Here is a 16,248-nt window from a genome sequence, read left to right as displayed (position 1 = left end):
AGCAGTATTTTACAATTTGCTGCCACTGGAGTGATGGGTATCTTTTGTGAGAGGATGGCAGTGCAGAGTCTCTGACAGAATCAGGCCAGTTTTGACTCTTTGGGAATGTCTGAGATCTATATAGTACCTCAGCCTTTTCTTGCAGTTGGTATGAATTCATGCCTCTGCAAACATCTCATGAAACTTAGGCTTCAAAGCTTCATAATCACGGTTTAAGTTCCTTACTCTTCACCCTGCCCCCCCCAAATGTTAGGAGGAAGAAAAAGTTAAAGCCAGAGGCACTTTTCTTGCTCTCTCCATTGAATTTTAGGCACAGTTCCTTAGGAGTTGCAGTCACTATGCTTAACAATATTGTGCACAGGAATTAGTGCTTTGTAGATGGGAGTGAAACCATGGTGGTCTTTGCCCTGCTCAGTAGATGTTGCTGTGTTGTGCACAGAACACCCGTTGAAATGGTACCAGTCTGATTAGTGACTCTTGTAGGAGAGCTGCTTTGTTTTGCTGGTCTTGGGTAGCCCAGCATGCCTGTTCTGTAACTGTCTCAACAATCTGTGCTTCTTGACCTGAAGAGCCTGATGGAGCTAGGGTATTCCTGTGCCCAGGAGGAAGATCTGGGCAGTTGGCTTAGCAACACAGATGCTCCTTCTATCTTCAGTGACATGCAAAGCAGCCTTAAGGGAGAGTCAAATCCTATTGACAAATTGTCTGTGCTAATACGCTCTGGAAAGCCAAAGACATCTGTCCTATTGATACAATTTACTTGAGTAGGATGAGTTTGAATGTACTGGAGACAGCAGTATCTGTAATATGAAATCTGTTTCTTACTGCTTAAGTCAATGACAAAGAACAGTCATTAGAAATTTACCAAAGTGTGTTACGTACATGATGTTTACATACCAAGTTCATTAGGTATTTTTTGCTACAGGCAGTAGATAATAGACGTGGAACTTGCCTTCTTTCAAGGGTATACAGTAGGAAAGAATAAAAGTTGTTCCCTGCTGGGTTTCATATGTGTGTACCCATAATAACATTCCTAGTTAGTGGAAAACTCTCACAGCACTACAGGTTTCTCTGTGAAAGGGTTCATTAAATGCCAGCCAGTAATCCGATGGCATTTGCTAACATAATGCTGTAAAGCCAATCTGTTTCCCTTCCTTCTTGCTCTCTTCCTTTCAAAATAAATTTCTCTTTCTCAACAACCACAAGAAAATACTCAGCATTAATGCTGTCAAATTGTTTCTAATAAGCCAGAAGAACAGAAGAGCCATATTCATTGACAAACTCTGACTGGGCTATGTCACCTAGTGTTGTGGAACACAGAGAACTACAGATTATATTGCCAGTTAAAGTAAATTCATAGTCATTTTGCATTTCAAAACTTTGCAAAGAATCTAGAACATATTGGCAATTTGGATGCTATTGGAATCCAGCAAAAAGTGGTTTTATGAGATATTTATGTATTTTAGGTCTAGTACAATCATTTTAATAAACTACATACTGTCTGCCACAGTCCTTGACAGCACAACTCAAGCAGCTGTTGAAAATCCACCTTGAGACAAACATCACATGTCAAGCCAATTTCTCCCACAATTACCACTCAACCCGAAGCCACTTTGCACAGTGCACAAATTGGCCAGATCTAGTTAGGGTGGGACTTCCAAGCAAGGCCAGGCAGCTGGGAGATGAACATCTCTGTGCAAGCACTGCCAGCAGCTTGCAGTAGGAACCAGGCTGCTGACTAGGAGGTTCCTCAGGGGAAGGTGTCAGCACTGCTCCTTTAGCTGGCTGGAGGAGTTTATCTACCACAGCTGCAGCTACTGTGATGAGCAGTGAGATGAGGATGAGAACTGCGTAAGTCTGTGTCAAAGGTTGATTTGGAAAAGGAGGGTAGTTTAGGGATGACATAATTTCAATGGCAATGATGAATGCACCTGGTTAACATAGTCAAGCACAGAGTAAAACGAGAGCCATTTCTAGGAGTACAGTAGATCTGCTAAGCATGCTGCCTTCCCCAAATGAAAATACAGCCACTCTGCTCACTTTCTAAATGCAGTCACATTCTGTTTGTTCATGCTGTGGCAAAATGCCAGGTTAGGTGTTAATCGAAACTATAAATAAAATCAAATATGTGGAGGCAAACAGTGTAATAAAAAATGTTTTCCCAAAACATACAAAGTGAAACTGTGAAGCGTTTATCTTTTGTCAGGTTGGGAATTGCTTATTGCAGTCTCAAAGCATTATTAAGGGGCTCAAGAAGGTTATTGCTTAGCTACAGTGTTGTGAATTAAAGAAGTTGCTTAGGAAATATTGTTACTTGCATTAGCTGCAGTAGGTGGTTTTAACTTATATTCCCATAACTTGTATTTTTCTGTCATTACTGAAATATCTACATACACAGGACTTTGGTGAAGCTGGTTCACCAGAGTTTCTGCTCCTGAACGACAAGGATTAGCCAGTTCTCCACAATATATGCACATCTAGTCCTTTCTGTCTTCAGGAGCTGGCAAAATACAAATCAGTATCTGATATACCATTTGCAGTAGCCATGAAAGACTTTTGCCTAAGTGTTACATGAAATTCAAAGGTTTTCTTATAATCCATTTTATCCCTGAAATCATTGGCCCCTGTTTCCAGTAGTTGTAAAGTTTATGGATGTTTCACCATCTCCAAATGGTAAAATGAGAGTCGAATGACTCTCTGAAGTGGACTCTCCTAGCTGCCTTCCTGTAACCTACCATGAATCAGCTTGTTATTTCTCAGGTACAGTGGTGTGAAAGACTGAGCTAGAAGTCATATGATTCATCTGAAACCGTACTATTATTGCAGAGATGAATAGTTAAAAAATTCCTTTATTTTCTTAAAGCATATTCTCTTTGCAATGGGTGTGATATAACTGCACTTGGGAAATGTCTTGGTGCTTTACTGAATTATGGAGATTATAGACTGGTGTCATGCAATTCATAACTTCATTAAAATAAATGTTCAAGTGTGCATGTGTGTGCACACAGTTGCACACAAGTAGTCTTCATCTGTTGTGCTATGGTCTTTTTGCACTTATTTAGTGTTTAATAATGTTCTTTTACCTTTGTATCAACTTCTTTGCACCTTCAGAGGCTGCAATTGAGAATGTGGATTACTTTGTGTGTATGACATATGTTCTTACAGGCATACAGGTAAGCCTATCCAATAAGCTGTTTGTATTTTCTAAGTGACTGTGGGAAACATTGTTGCATATATTTTGTAATTTTTCAGCTGTTATCTATAAAGACAGTTTAAAACAAAAATTTTGAATTGATTGAAGATTTGCAGAATTTTATCTTAATCATAAATCATCCAGGTTTCTTTCACAAATTCTTATTTACTTATGGAAGTATGATAGCAATCAACCACAAGGTACTTCTTTTGCAGGCATTTCATTTTTTTAAGAAAGTATTTTTTATTGATGACAGTAAAGCAGAAATTCAAGTAGTTTCAAAATACACAACTAGTTCAAATCTAGTCCTTTGTTTTCAAAAAGATTTCTGAATATAATCTGGTGAAAATTTTTGTGCAAGTTAATCCTTGGGGATTTGTAGGCCTTTTTGGAGCTGAATTGTTTGATAAAATGATTTATGGTTTATATAAATTTTCCCTTAGCCATTTTCTCTTAGAGCAGCCATTCAGAGTAGTCTTTTCCTGCTCTGTTTTATTTCAGAATGCCCTTTTAATTGGTATTAAAATTTTAAAGATGGCATTTGAAAAAATGAATGCGAAATGTGTATATGTAATAGACTCAGTGAAGACCTTCTGAGGAGTCCTGTGAATGATTTGTGTTGTTAAGTGCATACTGCAATGTCAGATGTCATAGAATCATAGAGTGGTGTATGTTAGAAGGGATCTTAGCGATCATTGAGTTAAAACCCCCCTGCCATGGGCAGGGACCCTTTCCACTGGATCAGGTTTCTCAAGCCCCATCCAACCTAAAACTTCTCTGGGCACACTGTTCTAGTGTCTGGCTATGCTCATGGTAAAGAATTTCCTCCTGATATCTGATCTAAATCTACCCTCTTTCAGTTTAAAGCCATTCCCCCTCATTCTGTCATTACATGGCCTTGTAAAAAGTCCCACTCCAGCTCTCCTGGAGGCTCCCTTTAGATACTGGAAGGCTGCTCTAAGGTCTCCCTGGAGCTATCTCTTCTCCAGGCTGAACAATTCCAATTCTCTCAGCCTTTCTTCATAGGGAGAGGTGCTCCATCTTTCTAATCATCTTCGTGGCCTCCTCTGGACTTGCTCCAACAGGTTCCTGTCCTTCCTGTGCTGAGAACCCCAGAGCTGGACACAGTACTCCGGGTGGGGTCTCTCCAGAGCAGAGCAGATAGGAATGAGACTTACATATCCACTTTACTATAGTTCTGATTTATTATTTTTTTATATGGACATAGCACATAACATATCTGGAAATACAGTACAAAGGTTTCAATCCCCTGTTCATTTGTTTCCTACTGACTCACTAGGAAGTTTGGGGCATGATCCCACCCCAAAACTTATAAAATGCAGGAGTTTCACAATTATTCTTTTAATATTATATTTGTCAATATAGTTTTGTAAATATAAGGCAGAGCTGCACTGTATTGTGTCATATATGTATATGTGAGTGTATGTGCACATAGACAGGCTTGGATGCTGTGGACAAAATATTCAGGGTGAGACAAAGCAAGTCCAGAATTAATGGTAGAATTTTTTTTTATTTCTGATTTTTTTTTTTTTTTTTGTATTTGCTTAGCTGGACAACCCCAATTCTGAACAAGGGTTACAGACGACGGTTGGAGCTGTCAGATATTTATCAAATCCCTTCTGCAGACTCTGCTGATAATCTTTCTGAAAAACTGGAAAGGTATGAAAGATTAATGAAATAAATTTATAGCAGGAATCACATTGCAATTTTCATTAAAAAGCTTTTGGATGAAATGTTTAAATAGCTTTGGGTGCAAGCTGCTTGCACACTGTTGTACTTTGGAGAGGTCTGGGTTCCCTGGTGCAGGTGTACCACCTAGATGCTCTAAATTACTGTACTGTACCCGGGATATCTGCCATTGATCACAGAATCACAGAATATGCTGAGTTAGAAGGGACCCTTGTCAAGGGATCCTTAACAAAGATCATCAAGGCCAACTCTTAGCCCTAAACAGGACATTCCCAAGAATCACACCTCTGCCTGAGAGCATTGTCCAAATGCTTCTTAAATTCTGTCAGGATTGGTGCCGTGACCGCTTCCTTGGGGAGCTTCTTGCAGTACTGAAACACCCTCTGTGTGAAGAACCTCTTTCTAGTATCCGACCTAAACCTCCCCTGACACAACTTCAGGCCATTCTCTCAGGTCCTGTCGCTGGGCACCACAGAGAACAGATCAGTGTCTGCCCCTCCTCTTCCCCTCATGAGGAAGTTGTAACTGCAATGAGTTCTCCCCTCAGTCTCTTCCAGGTTGAAAGACCAAGTGACCTCAGCTGCTCCTCATATGGCTTCCCCTCAAGGCCCTTCACCATCTTTGTTGCCCTCCTTGTCCTTTGTTGCCTTCCACTTGTCTTTACCCTATTTCAGTTGGTCCTAGTTCAGAAATTGTGCTGCACTTGGGACTAGCTCTTGCAATAGAGGTGCCTAAATCCATTTCCTCTCCCCCAACTGCTGGTGTAGCTTTCACTGGTGTTTCTGGGCAGCTTATGTTTGCACTGTTTTACCAATCCAGTGGATTTTAATTGCAGTGTGGCATAAGTATTCCATACTGGTGGGATTTATTGGGAACATTCGTATGCTTAATGCATTTTGATAGTTTATAAAATAAATATTCTGGTTATTTAGTATTCTGTTGAAAAATGGAGAAAATAGTTAGCTGAGGAAATTCTCAGGAGTGCTTCAATCTGTGAGTTGAATTTTGCTGAAACTAAAGTTCTCTGTGTGCAGCATTGCTTCTGATCTACAATTTGTTATTGAATAGAAAGTTATTGTCCCAGCAACACAGGTTAAAAATAGGGCTGTGCAGTAGAAAAGTCACATTTTGGATGCTTTGTTGGTGCTTTCTTTATTGCAGACTGGAAGAGCTCCAAAACGTTTATTTGCCTATTATTGTACTTTGGTTTTAAGTACAGCAGGTTTCTTTAAAACATACAATGTGACCTTTTCATGAAATAATTCCCTGCAGGGTGATGTATGACCAAGTATTTAAAACTACCAAATATGTGGCTGAACTAGGTTTGAACTTTTATTGATGTATCAAGTCCATGAAGGCCAGATCCTTGTGATCTCTGTAAAGCTTTCTTTCATTAGCCACCTTACCTAAATCTCCTTGGATATACTTGAGTGAATTGAAGTATGTCACAGCCACAGACCCATATATTTGCTCATACAACTTAATGGTTCTGTTTTTTTGGTTCCTTTTCAGAGAATGGGACAGAGAGCTGGCAACTTCAAAGAAGAAACCTAAACTCATTAATGCTCTTCGACGATGCTTTTTCTGGAAATTTATGTTCTATGGAATAATATTATATTTAGGGGTAAGAACTGTTCTCCTCTTCAGTAAGGTTTTAGTGTTCTGTAAGTAGATCCAAGTCTTAGGCACTGCTAAATTAACAAAGAATGTTGTGAATAGCAACAGATTTTTCCTCTGTGTATTGCTTACAAAGGTGATAAATACAGAGATGTACTCAGGGGCTTTCATTAAAAAAAGTATTTTCTGATAATATCTTAATATCTTTAAAACATACATATTAATAGTTTTTAAATGTTTCTAGTTCTGTTAATGCTCCCAAGTGTGTGATCAGGAACTGGAAGTGAAAGCCTGAGCTGATTATGTTTATCACCTTTCCAAAGTGTTAGGTAGGATTACCTTGACTTACCAAATGCCACCTGTTTGTTTGACAGTCCCATCACTAGGGTTAGGAGCTGTGAAAATAATTTATTGCTAATGGTGTCTCACTAAGTATGCTGTGTAGCCAGACTGTAAATCCAAAAATTGCTGTTAACCAATACGCACATCAAATATCTGTGTTACTTTCAAATTTCTGTTATTTAGTAGTAAAAAAGAGAGTGTATCACCTCTCTAAGGAGGGGCAGGCAACTTGAGACTAAAAGGATGTGAGGTTGTATAGGGAGAAAATTAGAAGGGCTAAAGCCAAACTGGAATTAAATTTGGCCACTGCACTTAAAAACAGCAAAAAAAGTTTCTGTAAACACATTGACAGCAAAAGGAAGGCTAAGGAGAGTTTCCATTGGTTGCTGGATACAGGGGGTAGAGTAGTGTCAGGGGATACCCTTTAAGTACTGGACCCTAAATTGTCTTTGTTCAGGTAGGGCAATTAACTATCTAGGACAGGGCACCTAGCTATGTAAGGGGCTGCATGTAACCCTTCTCTCTCTACTCTTTCACCATTTTTGTCAGCTCTTCTCTGGGATGGCATCTTGTGTTTGTGGACCCCTATTCAATTATGTCTTTTATGTGCTCCTGTGGTCTCATTACTGTCTTTAGATTTTAAACTTCTTTATTCACCAAGGCAGTAATTCCTTATTCATGATAGGTTTGTATTTAAAAAAAAACACCACCAACAAAATGGTTCTACAAATGTAGCCTACCATACACTGTAATAGCTGTTCCTGCAGAGTCTGCCAGCCAAAACCTTTGCACTAAAGCACTCCTGTTCAAAGTTCTAAGCAGTGTCTGAGAGCTTTTGCAGGCAGTCTTGAGGATAACACAAAATTTAGGCAGTTTGTGTGGGCATGCATGTGCAGGGTTGATTGCTCCTTGTGGACTTTTTAAATGGAGTACAATTTTAGACCAGGTGAGGACAGAACAAGACTGCAGGATTTTAAGTAATCTTTGGTTGTGTGTATGTTTTTTTGTTTTTTATTTCTTTAAGAAATCAGAGATGTGTGCAATTAAACACATAGTAAATGAATCTGCACCTTTCACAATGAACATGGAACGATTAAATCTTAGTTTAAATTCTTGATTCTATTATCATTTGTTTTATTGAAAGCTGCTTCATTTTATTGAAAGAGGAATTATCAAAAAAACAAATTGCTCCCAAAGCTGCTGGTGTTCTTTGCAGGCTTTGCTCACGGAAATTAATGGGAGCTTTGCCATTAATTTGAAAGGGGACAGGATGTTGTGCCGTACTGGCATAGGTGTAACCAAGTTGTATGTTCTGAACTTCATTTTCCTTTCAGCTCTTCCCTTGTCTAATCCCTGAGCCATTTTCATTCTTGGACTGTGGTTCAAACTCTGCTGACATCCTGCTGTTCGTGTAGTTGTCCTTTCAACTGGCATCACAGCTTTGCTCTCGTTAGGTCTGGCCTTTTTTCCATCTCTCCCCGGTCCCTGCTGCACTGTAGGTAATGATGTTATTGCAGAGTGGACACTTGTGCTCTGGCCCCCTAGAGTACTGTGACTCCCCTTCATAAATAGTGTTATGTTAAGCACATTGGGTTGCTGCACCTAATGTGTCTGTTCCCCTGCTGTTTGAGACAGTTTTCATTCCTCACCCTATCAGAATATGAGTCTTGCAATGTAAAGAAAAGGTGTTATGGTGCTTTTTAGGCTGACACTTGCTAACCAGCTAGGTACTTTGTTGTGCAGATCAGTTTGATTCTATTTGTATTTTTATTTTATATTCATCACCATGAAACTTATATTTCCACTCAGGCACAACAGCTGCTAATATTAACTTAGAAGTGGTTTTAGAATCATATCCCAAGGGACCCTAATGAGGATTTCCTGAAGTTCTCGCATATGGGTCACGGGTGTGAGTGAGGAGGCAGGGAGGGAAGCACTTCTTGGCCATATGCCAAAGAAGAGATGTGCATTATTGTCTTCAAATGCAGAGTGTTTGAACATATGGGGGATACATGTAGCATAAAAGTCCTTGTTGCATAAGAATAATCATACCAGGTCAGATTAGCACAATATCCTGTGTCATAATCTCACTTCTCTTCAAATCTTTGTTCTTTTAATTAAGATTTCTGTGAGGGGGACATTTATGAGTTTCTCAATGGCCTATGATGAATGCAGAGGGAAGAATAAGGACAGGAGAAGGCAAAACATGACACTTGAAAACTGAATTTTCTGTGAGGTGTACAAATTCTATTATTTTTTTAGGCAAGTTGTTCTGATCTGTTTATTAATATTCATATCAGTGGGTAATTACAAGTTTACAAGAGGAGAAATGAAAACCAGGTAGTTCAGCTTTGATTTGTATGTAGACTAGATAATATCTTTGGTAAGCAAGCTGATAAATCTCCATTGTAAACCAGTGGACTTTTATGCCCCATGAGATAGCATATGACTTGGCTTATTGCCAGCCACTATTCTAGTCTGTCAATCTTCTTTTCTTCCAGCAAGCTCAGAATGTATGCAATACATTTATGGTCACAACAAACACAGCAGCAAAGCATGTAATTTTCTCTGCAATAAAAGTAAACACACACAAAAACCCCTTGCTATTTTAAGCCTATATAGAAAAGCTTATCTTGGAATCTCCAAGAATATGAAAGCACCATATTGTCCTTGAGAGGTGAATGTTTTGTGTTTTGTGAGTTTTGGGGAGTCTTGGTTTGATGCTTTGAGGTGCATATGGTCTAAGCACAGCTGTCTTGGGTCATGTGTTTTTTAATAAACACTCCTCCCTTTGCCTATTAATAACACTGAGGTCTTTGTCAAAGCTGGCCCCAGATTCACAGCATTTGTTTTGGGGCAGAGTGGTGTTTAATTTGGGAAACATAACCCATAGCACAGGTATGCTGTTTGAGACGTAACATTTTACCTCTTCTCTGGAAAAAGTGAATGATGAATATCAGCTCCACAAACAGTGACATTCAAAAGGGGTGACAGTGCAGGTTATAGAAGTACTTGTGATTGCTTTTGTATAAGAGGACCCGAAGAAGAAGGAAAAAAATGAAAGGGGATTTTCCCAATCTATGTATTGCACTAGAACATTAATTACAGCTGAACTTCACCAGTCCCCTTCTCTGAGTCTCTGTGGTGGTCTGTGTGGTTTTCATCTGGAAGGCAGTACTAATAACTTTTTGGTAGAACTTAACACGTCTTTATAAAAAAGAATTCAGTAGTGTCTTGTTACTTTGGAAGTATCAGATGCTTTCTGCTGCAACACAACAGAAGGAAGGATAAGGAGATGTGTACAAGTTCATAACACTATGTACTTTTAAACTGAATATAACAATGAAGCAAATATACTTCATATCCTTCTGAAGCTCATGCAGAAGATGAAGCAAAAGGTTAGACCACAGCACAGAGGTGATTTTTGCTGTTCTTTGTGAAAGACTGGGGAAGGAAAGAGGAGGCAAGAGGCAGAGATGGAAAAAGATGAGGTTAGAGGAGTGAAAATACGAGAATGATGGGGCAGGGAGGGAAATGGAAGGAAAGGTGAGGTAACACTAGTGGGGTTTAATTACAATGGAAAAGGAGACTGAGGACAAATGTAATAGCAGACTAAAGTAAGGTCAGGGCTTTAGCAAATCAATTGAATACCTTGTAGTGTAGTGGTTTGACCTTACCTCTTTCTCTTCTCCTACCCTGGTTCTCTACCATGCTGCCCATCCATGGATGGGAAGTGCTGGGGTTTCTCCAGGGCAGGAGAGACTGTTTTCTCTCTGGGACTTTTATTATACTTGCCTCCCCTACCATTTACTCCCTCGCCTCCTGCTTTTGTTACAAAACTGGATACAATGTCTAGAACTAAAGAGTAGGGTGATCCACTTATTTATACTTTTATTCTGTTGATATTTCCATTTATTTTTTATTTTAGCTGTATTCTCACTGTCTTGTGAGAAAAGTGATGTTCATTTCAGGAGTTCTGAGGCTTCCTGCATCCCGTAAGTCTAGTAAAGTGCAGTGAGAACTTTCCCTAGGGACCAAAACAGAGATCCAGCCTGATAAACTGGATTCAGTCATATGATATTGGCTAATCCATTACAACCCTGTAAAGTAAATGAGGAAGCTAATCTCCATTGTCACTTTTGTAGAAAATGATCAAACAAAATTTGTGAGCAAGATTTGCTTTGGTGGAGTTGCAGGAACATCACAGACATAGACAGCAGTGAGTTGTCTGTTCTCCTGTGCAATAACTGCAATTTTCTTTGGTTTGCTCAGCAAACAGGCCTGACTTCCTAATTTAAGATATAAAACTTTTAATCTCATTTGGTAGGACTTGAAATTGAAATGTTAGCCATTTTGAAAAAAATTAACAAACTGCTGACCAAAATTATTTTTCTTGTTTCTGTCTACAGGAAGTCACCAAATCTGTGCAACCCCTTCTGCTGGGGAGAATAATAGCTTCTTATGATCCAGACAACTCTGATGAAAGATCCATAGCTTACTACCTGGGCATTGGCTTGTGCCTTCTTTTCTTTGTGAGAACACTACTTTTACACCCTGCTATATTTGGTCTTCATCATATTGGAATGCAAATGAGGATAGCTATGTTTAGCTTAATTTATAAGAAGGTAATTGATTTACACTCTAAGCCAAGCCTCTGTCTGTAGCCTATGTAACTTTTAGGCTAGTTTGTTGAAAGATTGATAGTTTTGTTAAGGTACACAAAGTATACAGAAGCATAATGTGGCTAACAGTTTCTGACAGCTCTCCATTTCGCAGTCCAAAGAATTAAGTACCTTTCTAGAGCTGGTTTGACTGAAATCAGCCTCTGTGAGTTCTGACTTGCTGGACATGTGGTGAGATGCCTTAATTGTTCTGCCACTGTGCTCCTGTTTAAACTGTGTACTGCAAAGGTAGAGTAACGTATTGGTGAACAAAAATATCTTCAAAAGAGAATGAGAGGTGAAGATTTAAACAATAAATGTGACATTGAAGGGATTGAGTTTGAATGATACTGTGTGACATCTCTGTAGCATGAAGAATCAACAGATACTGATCCCTCATGTGTTCAAAAATACAAAGATTAAAACAGTTACTTGGTTTCACCAATACCCAAAGCAGCTAATTTAAACAAACATGTTGTTATTCTAGTAAAAAGCTCACTGTGAAAACATCTTTCAAAAATACTTGTCAAGAGGGGCAACAGTAGGAGATTTTTGAGGATGCACAGCAGCACACAGCATGCATACTTAATTAAAACTTGCATTTGCATATATATCTATATCCATAAAATATTCAACAGAAAGCAAAGACTAAGTCAATAAATCAATTTTTATAGCAATTTAATGGCTGTATTGAATTCAAGTGACATAAATAACAAGTTTAATGAGACTTTATTTATAGCATAAACAGATAAGTGGGTTATTATTTATATTACTCTACCATTACTTTTAATTTTTATATTTATTTATTCTGTTTTATGAAAATAACTTAGATGACCATTTTTCCATGGTTTTGTTTTCTTTTACAGATCTTAAAACTGTCAAGCAGAGTTCTAGATAAAATAAGTACTGGACAATTGGTCAGTCTTCTTTCCAACAATCTGAACAAATTTGATGAGGTGCGTCATCAGTTGTTTAATTCACTTGGTGATCCTTCAAATACAAGTGTATTTGAACACTTCAAGCTGTTCATGACAGATATTAAAGAAGGAAGGATCATAAATGATGAACTGCACTGAGTGCTCATTGTAGACTAAATGCTCATCTGTTACCTTACGAAAATGTTTTGGCACATGGTCATGGAAATGTTCATTGTGATACTTATGAAATCCTTTGTCTCCTATACTGATTAGTAGAGGAAACCTAAGAAACAGTTATATCACAAAAACGTATTTGTTCTGCAGTCCAGTGAGAACCTGCCAGGAAACCTCTGGGTTAAACAGTTGGTTTCACAGCAGTCGGAAGTTGCTGGTTCAATCCTTCCATCCTACTTCCTGATGACTGTATCTTTTTACTAAGGTGATCCAATCCATTCCTGTCATTCAACAAGCCGTGAGGTTCAACCTCCTGTTGGTATTACTACCCACTCCACTGAAAGGGGTTGTTGATGTAAGACTGTATTAGGAGTCTTAGACATCCATCTTAGAAAATCTTAGAGTCTTCTGTAAAACTTCTCTTTTGTTAGGGACTACAGTAAATCCCTGATAATGCCTTTAGGAACTGGAAACTCTTAGAACTTCTGTTCTTCATGTGTGTTTAGTTGTCCCATTGGTAGTATAAGGTTTGCTTCCCATGAAACAAGATCAGCGAGGCTGTAGACACGTGGCTGGAACTGCAGGGTGTATTTACTTTAAGCACTGTATGGCTATATAGAGTAATGTCAGCTAGTGCTGAGCAAGTCAAGACAAGTGGTGTGTCATTGCAGTAACACAGATGTAGCTGCAGTAAAACAGATCACAGGATTCAGTCCAAAATCTCCTGAATGTGAAGGAATGTGACTAAAATGGCAGCAATGAATTAGTTGTGTTCATACAACAGTCATCTCTTCACCACAGTACTGTTTGCCTTCTATATCAGATTAACACACTCTTAGAAGAACCTTACGTGTATTTTTCTCATCTTATAGTGGGTGAAAAAGCCAGCACTGATGCCAAATTCAGTTTTTACAAAGCTGTGACTTTTCCTTGTGCATGTACATAATGAAGAGACAGTTGCAGACTGAACTTTGCCTTAGAAAAATCAAAGTTTACATGTGGAATGTATATGTATTGCTGCACTGTCATCATAATTAGCACCCAGAATGCTATGTGCTCAGGATCACAAGTCTTCCTTTATAAACTTGTTTTTCTACTGGAAATATTTGTGCCATTCTTCATTACATTTTTCAAAGTGTCACTTTAATGACTACTTCCTTTTCATGTAGTTTTTAGAGCACATCTCTAACTTTTATTATTATTTTCTTCTGTGGCCTTCCATAGGGTCTTGCTCTGGCTCATTTTGTATGGATTGCACCATTACAAGTGGCACTACTGATGGGATTGCTCTGGGATATGTTAGAAGCTTCTGCATTTTCTGGACTTGCTTTTCTAATAGTCATGGTCTTATTCCAAGCCTGGCTGGGACAAATGATGATGAAATACAGGTGACAAGAATGTTATAAAATATTTCAATGTATTTTGCTGAAGCACATTGGTTTTAAGAAGTTTATACCACTTGATCGAGGGACTCTGGTTACGAATTACACAGGATGAGTCCAAAAAGTGTTTTCTGTGTAGGGAAAGTTACAGACAAAACTTTAGTTATTTAGAAGCAGGTGTCTAAACTTAAAAAGAAGAAAAGTCTAACATGCAGTAAACGGTGATAAATTAGTTTTCACATTAAATCTAGAATTTTTATAATTAAAACTCCTTCTTAGTTACTTGATTTACTCTTTTTAGGGTTTATATTTACTCCTTTTAAAACAATTATTGGATTTCTAACAATTCCTTCTTCATTCTTCATAATAATTCTGTTAAAGTTAATTTTTTAAGCAGAGGCATATATGGAAGCTGTTTTCATAAGATATAATGGGATACCAGCTGACTATACAGGATGAAAAAGATGAAGATTGACCTACTGCCTTTTTATTTTGTAGGAATAAGAGAGCAGGAAAGATCAATGAGAGGCTTGTCATCACCTCAGAAATAATTGAAAATATACAGTCAGTTAAAGCCTATTGTTGGGAAGATGCAATGGAAAAAATGATTGAAAACATCCGTGAGTAAGTGTGCTCATTTGTTACATAAATTTTTTTTATGTCCTCAGAAAAAAAATGTAGGTGACTGTGAACATCATCTGCGGTCATGTTAGTTAAGAAGTAAGGCAACAACTATTAATCCTTAATAAACTAACCATGCATTCCCACACTGCAGCTTGGGGAGTTTTCCCTTTTTTTTTTTTCAAGTTTACTGTGGAGGTGAGATTTTTTTTTCTTTTTTAATTTACTTCCTCATTTGTTATAATGATGTTTCAGTGGTTAGTTTGCGCACATAAAACAATTGTGGGATCTGTGTTTGTTTGTGGCCAGCCCTGTCCTCATCTTAACATCAAAAGCCCTTTTGTGGCGATTACTTAAGGCTTAGCACACATCCCTATTCTGTGGTGAAGGAAACAATATGAATCCTGTGCAGCCATTTTCTGAGAAATGCAATAAAGCTGATTATAAAATTTACATGCAATCTGTGAAAGGATTAAAGTAACATAGATTTGTGTATTTATCCCGCGCATTTACATTAGCATTTATTGTCTGTAGATGGCCTTGTAGAGTACTTATCTCCTCAGTTAATATAAAGATTGAACTGTAACTACTAAACCTGAAGGAGAAAGAAGGTAAAAGTTAACTGAGACCTGCGAGAAGGAAGTCTTTGTTACCAGCAAGGTGTCCTGGGGAAAGGGAGTTGAAGTGACATATTGATTGATGGGTGACACTGCATTAAAGCTCTCCCATGTGTCACGTGTGTTTGTTTAGTTCTTTACAGAGAAATAAAATTCTGTGCCAGGTGTGTGATTGGGAAAATAAAAGTAATGTAAGTGTCATATTATCATGTAAATAAAAGACAGAAAATTATATTGTTCCACAAACACCTTCTCATTCAGCTGCTTTCTGAAAGACAATCCAGGGAAAGTGAAGTGTTCTTTACCATTAGAATTTGTAATTATTTACTATAAACAATCAGAGAAAACTCACTCTGAATCCAAGTCATGAGTGCTAGCTCAAGGATGGAACTAGTTTAGGATTCCCCTGATGTCACTAGTCACATGTATTGCTTTTAGGAAATTTGAATCCACATCATGCAAACAAATCCTCTAGAAATTAATTAAATAAATTGTAGTCCACAAACTGGTCTCAGCAACATGGAAATTGGACTGTTATTACCTATATTGTCTATAATAATTTATATTAAATTTGATAATGTTGGAGTTAACGTTTATTGTATGATACATGGCTTTTTACAATACAAGAATGCTAGCAATATTACAGGAGCAGAGTACTTGGCCTATGAAGAAAGGCTGAGATAATTGGGATTTTTCAGCCTGGAGATGAGAAGGCTCTGGGAAAACCTTATTGTGGTCTTTCTGAAGGGAGTCTACAAGAAATCAGTAGAGGGATGTTTTGCAAGGGTACATAGTGATAGGACAAGGAGGAATGGCTTTGAACTGAAGAAGGGTAGATTTAGATTAGATATTAGGAAGCAATTCTTCCCTGTGAGGATGTTGAGGTGCTGGAACAGGTTGCCCAGAGCAGCTGTGGATGCCCCATCCCCGGAAATGGTCATGGTCAGGCTGGATGGGGCTTCAAGCAACCTGGTCTAGTGGAGGTGTCCCTGCTTAGGGCTGGACTTGCATGTC

General features: G+C 38.3%; 1 protein-coding gene across 1 annotated transcript in view; it reads left to right on the top strand.

Moving 5' to 3' along the window:
- The window catches only part of CFTR (CF transmembrane conductance regulator), an 86,994-nt gene that overhangs the window by 7,872 nt on the left and 62,874 nt on the right, over positions 1–16,248 (top strand). Inside the window, exons 2-7 of the mRNA XM_085042625.1 lie at positions 4,763–4,873; positions 6,416–6,527; positions 11,272–11,487; positions 12,390–12,479; positions 13,839–14,002; positions 14,495–14,620. Of these exons, the coding sequence (XP_084898751.1) occupies positions 4,763–4,873; positions 6,416–6,527; positions 11,272–11,487; positions 12,390–12,479; positions 13,839–14,002; positions 14,495–14,620 (819 nt within the window). The remainder of the gene's footprint in view (positions 1–4,762; positions 4,874–6,415; positions 6,528–11,271; positions 11,488–12,389; positions 12,480–13,838; positions 14,003–14,494; positions 14,621–16,248) is intronic.

This window comes from Lichenostomus cassidix, chromosome 1Aa (genome assembly GCF_008360975.1).
Source record: "Lichenostomus cassidix isolate B80296 chromosome 1Aa, HeHo_3.0, whole genome shotgun sequence".
NCBI classification, from domain to species: Eukaryota; Metazoa; Chordata; class Aves; order Passeriformes; family Meliphagidae; genus Lichenostomus; species Lichenostomus cassidix.
This window is presented reverse-complemented; position numbering and strand designations above follow the sequence as displayed.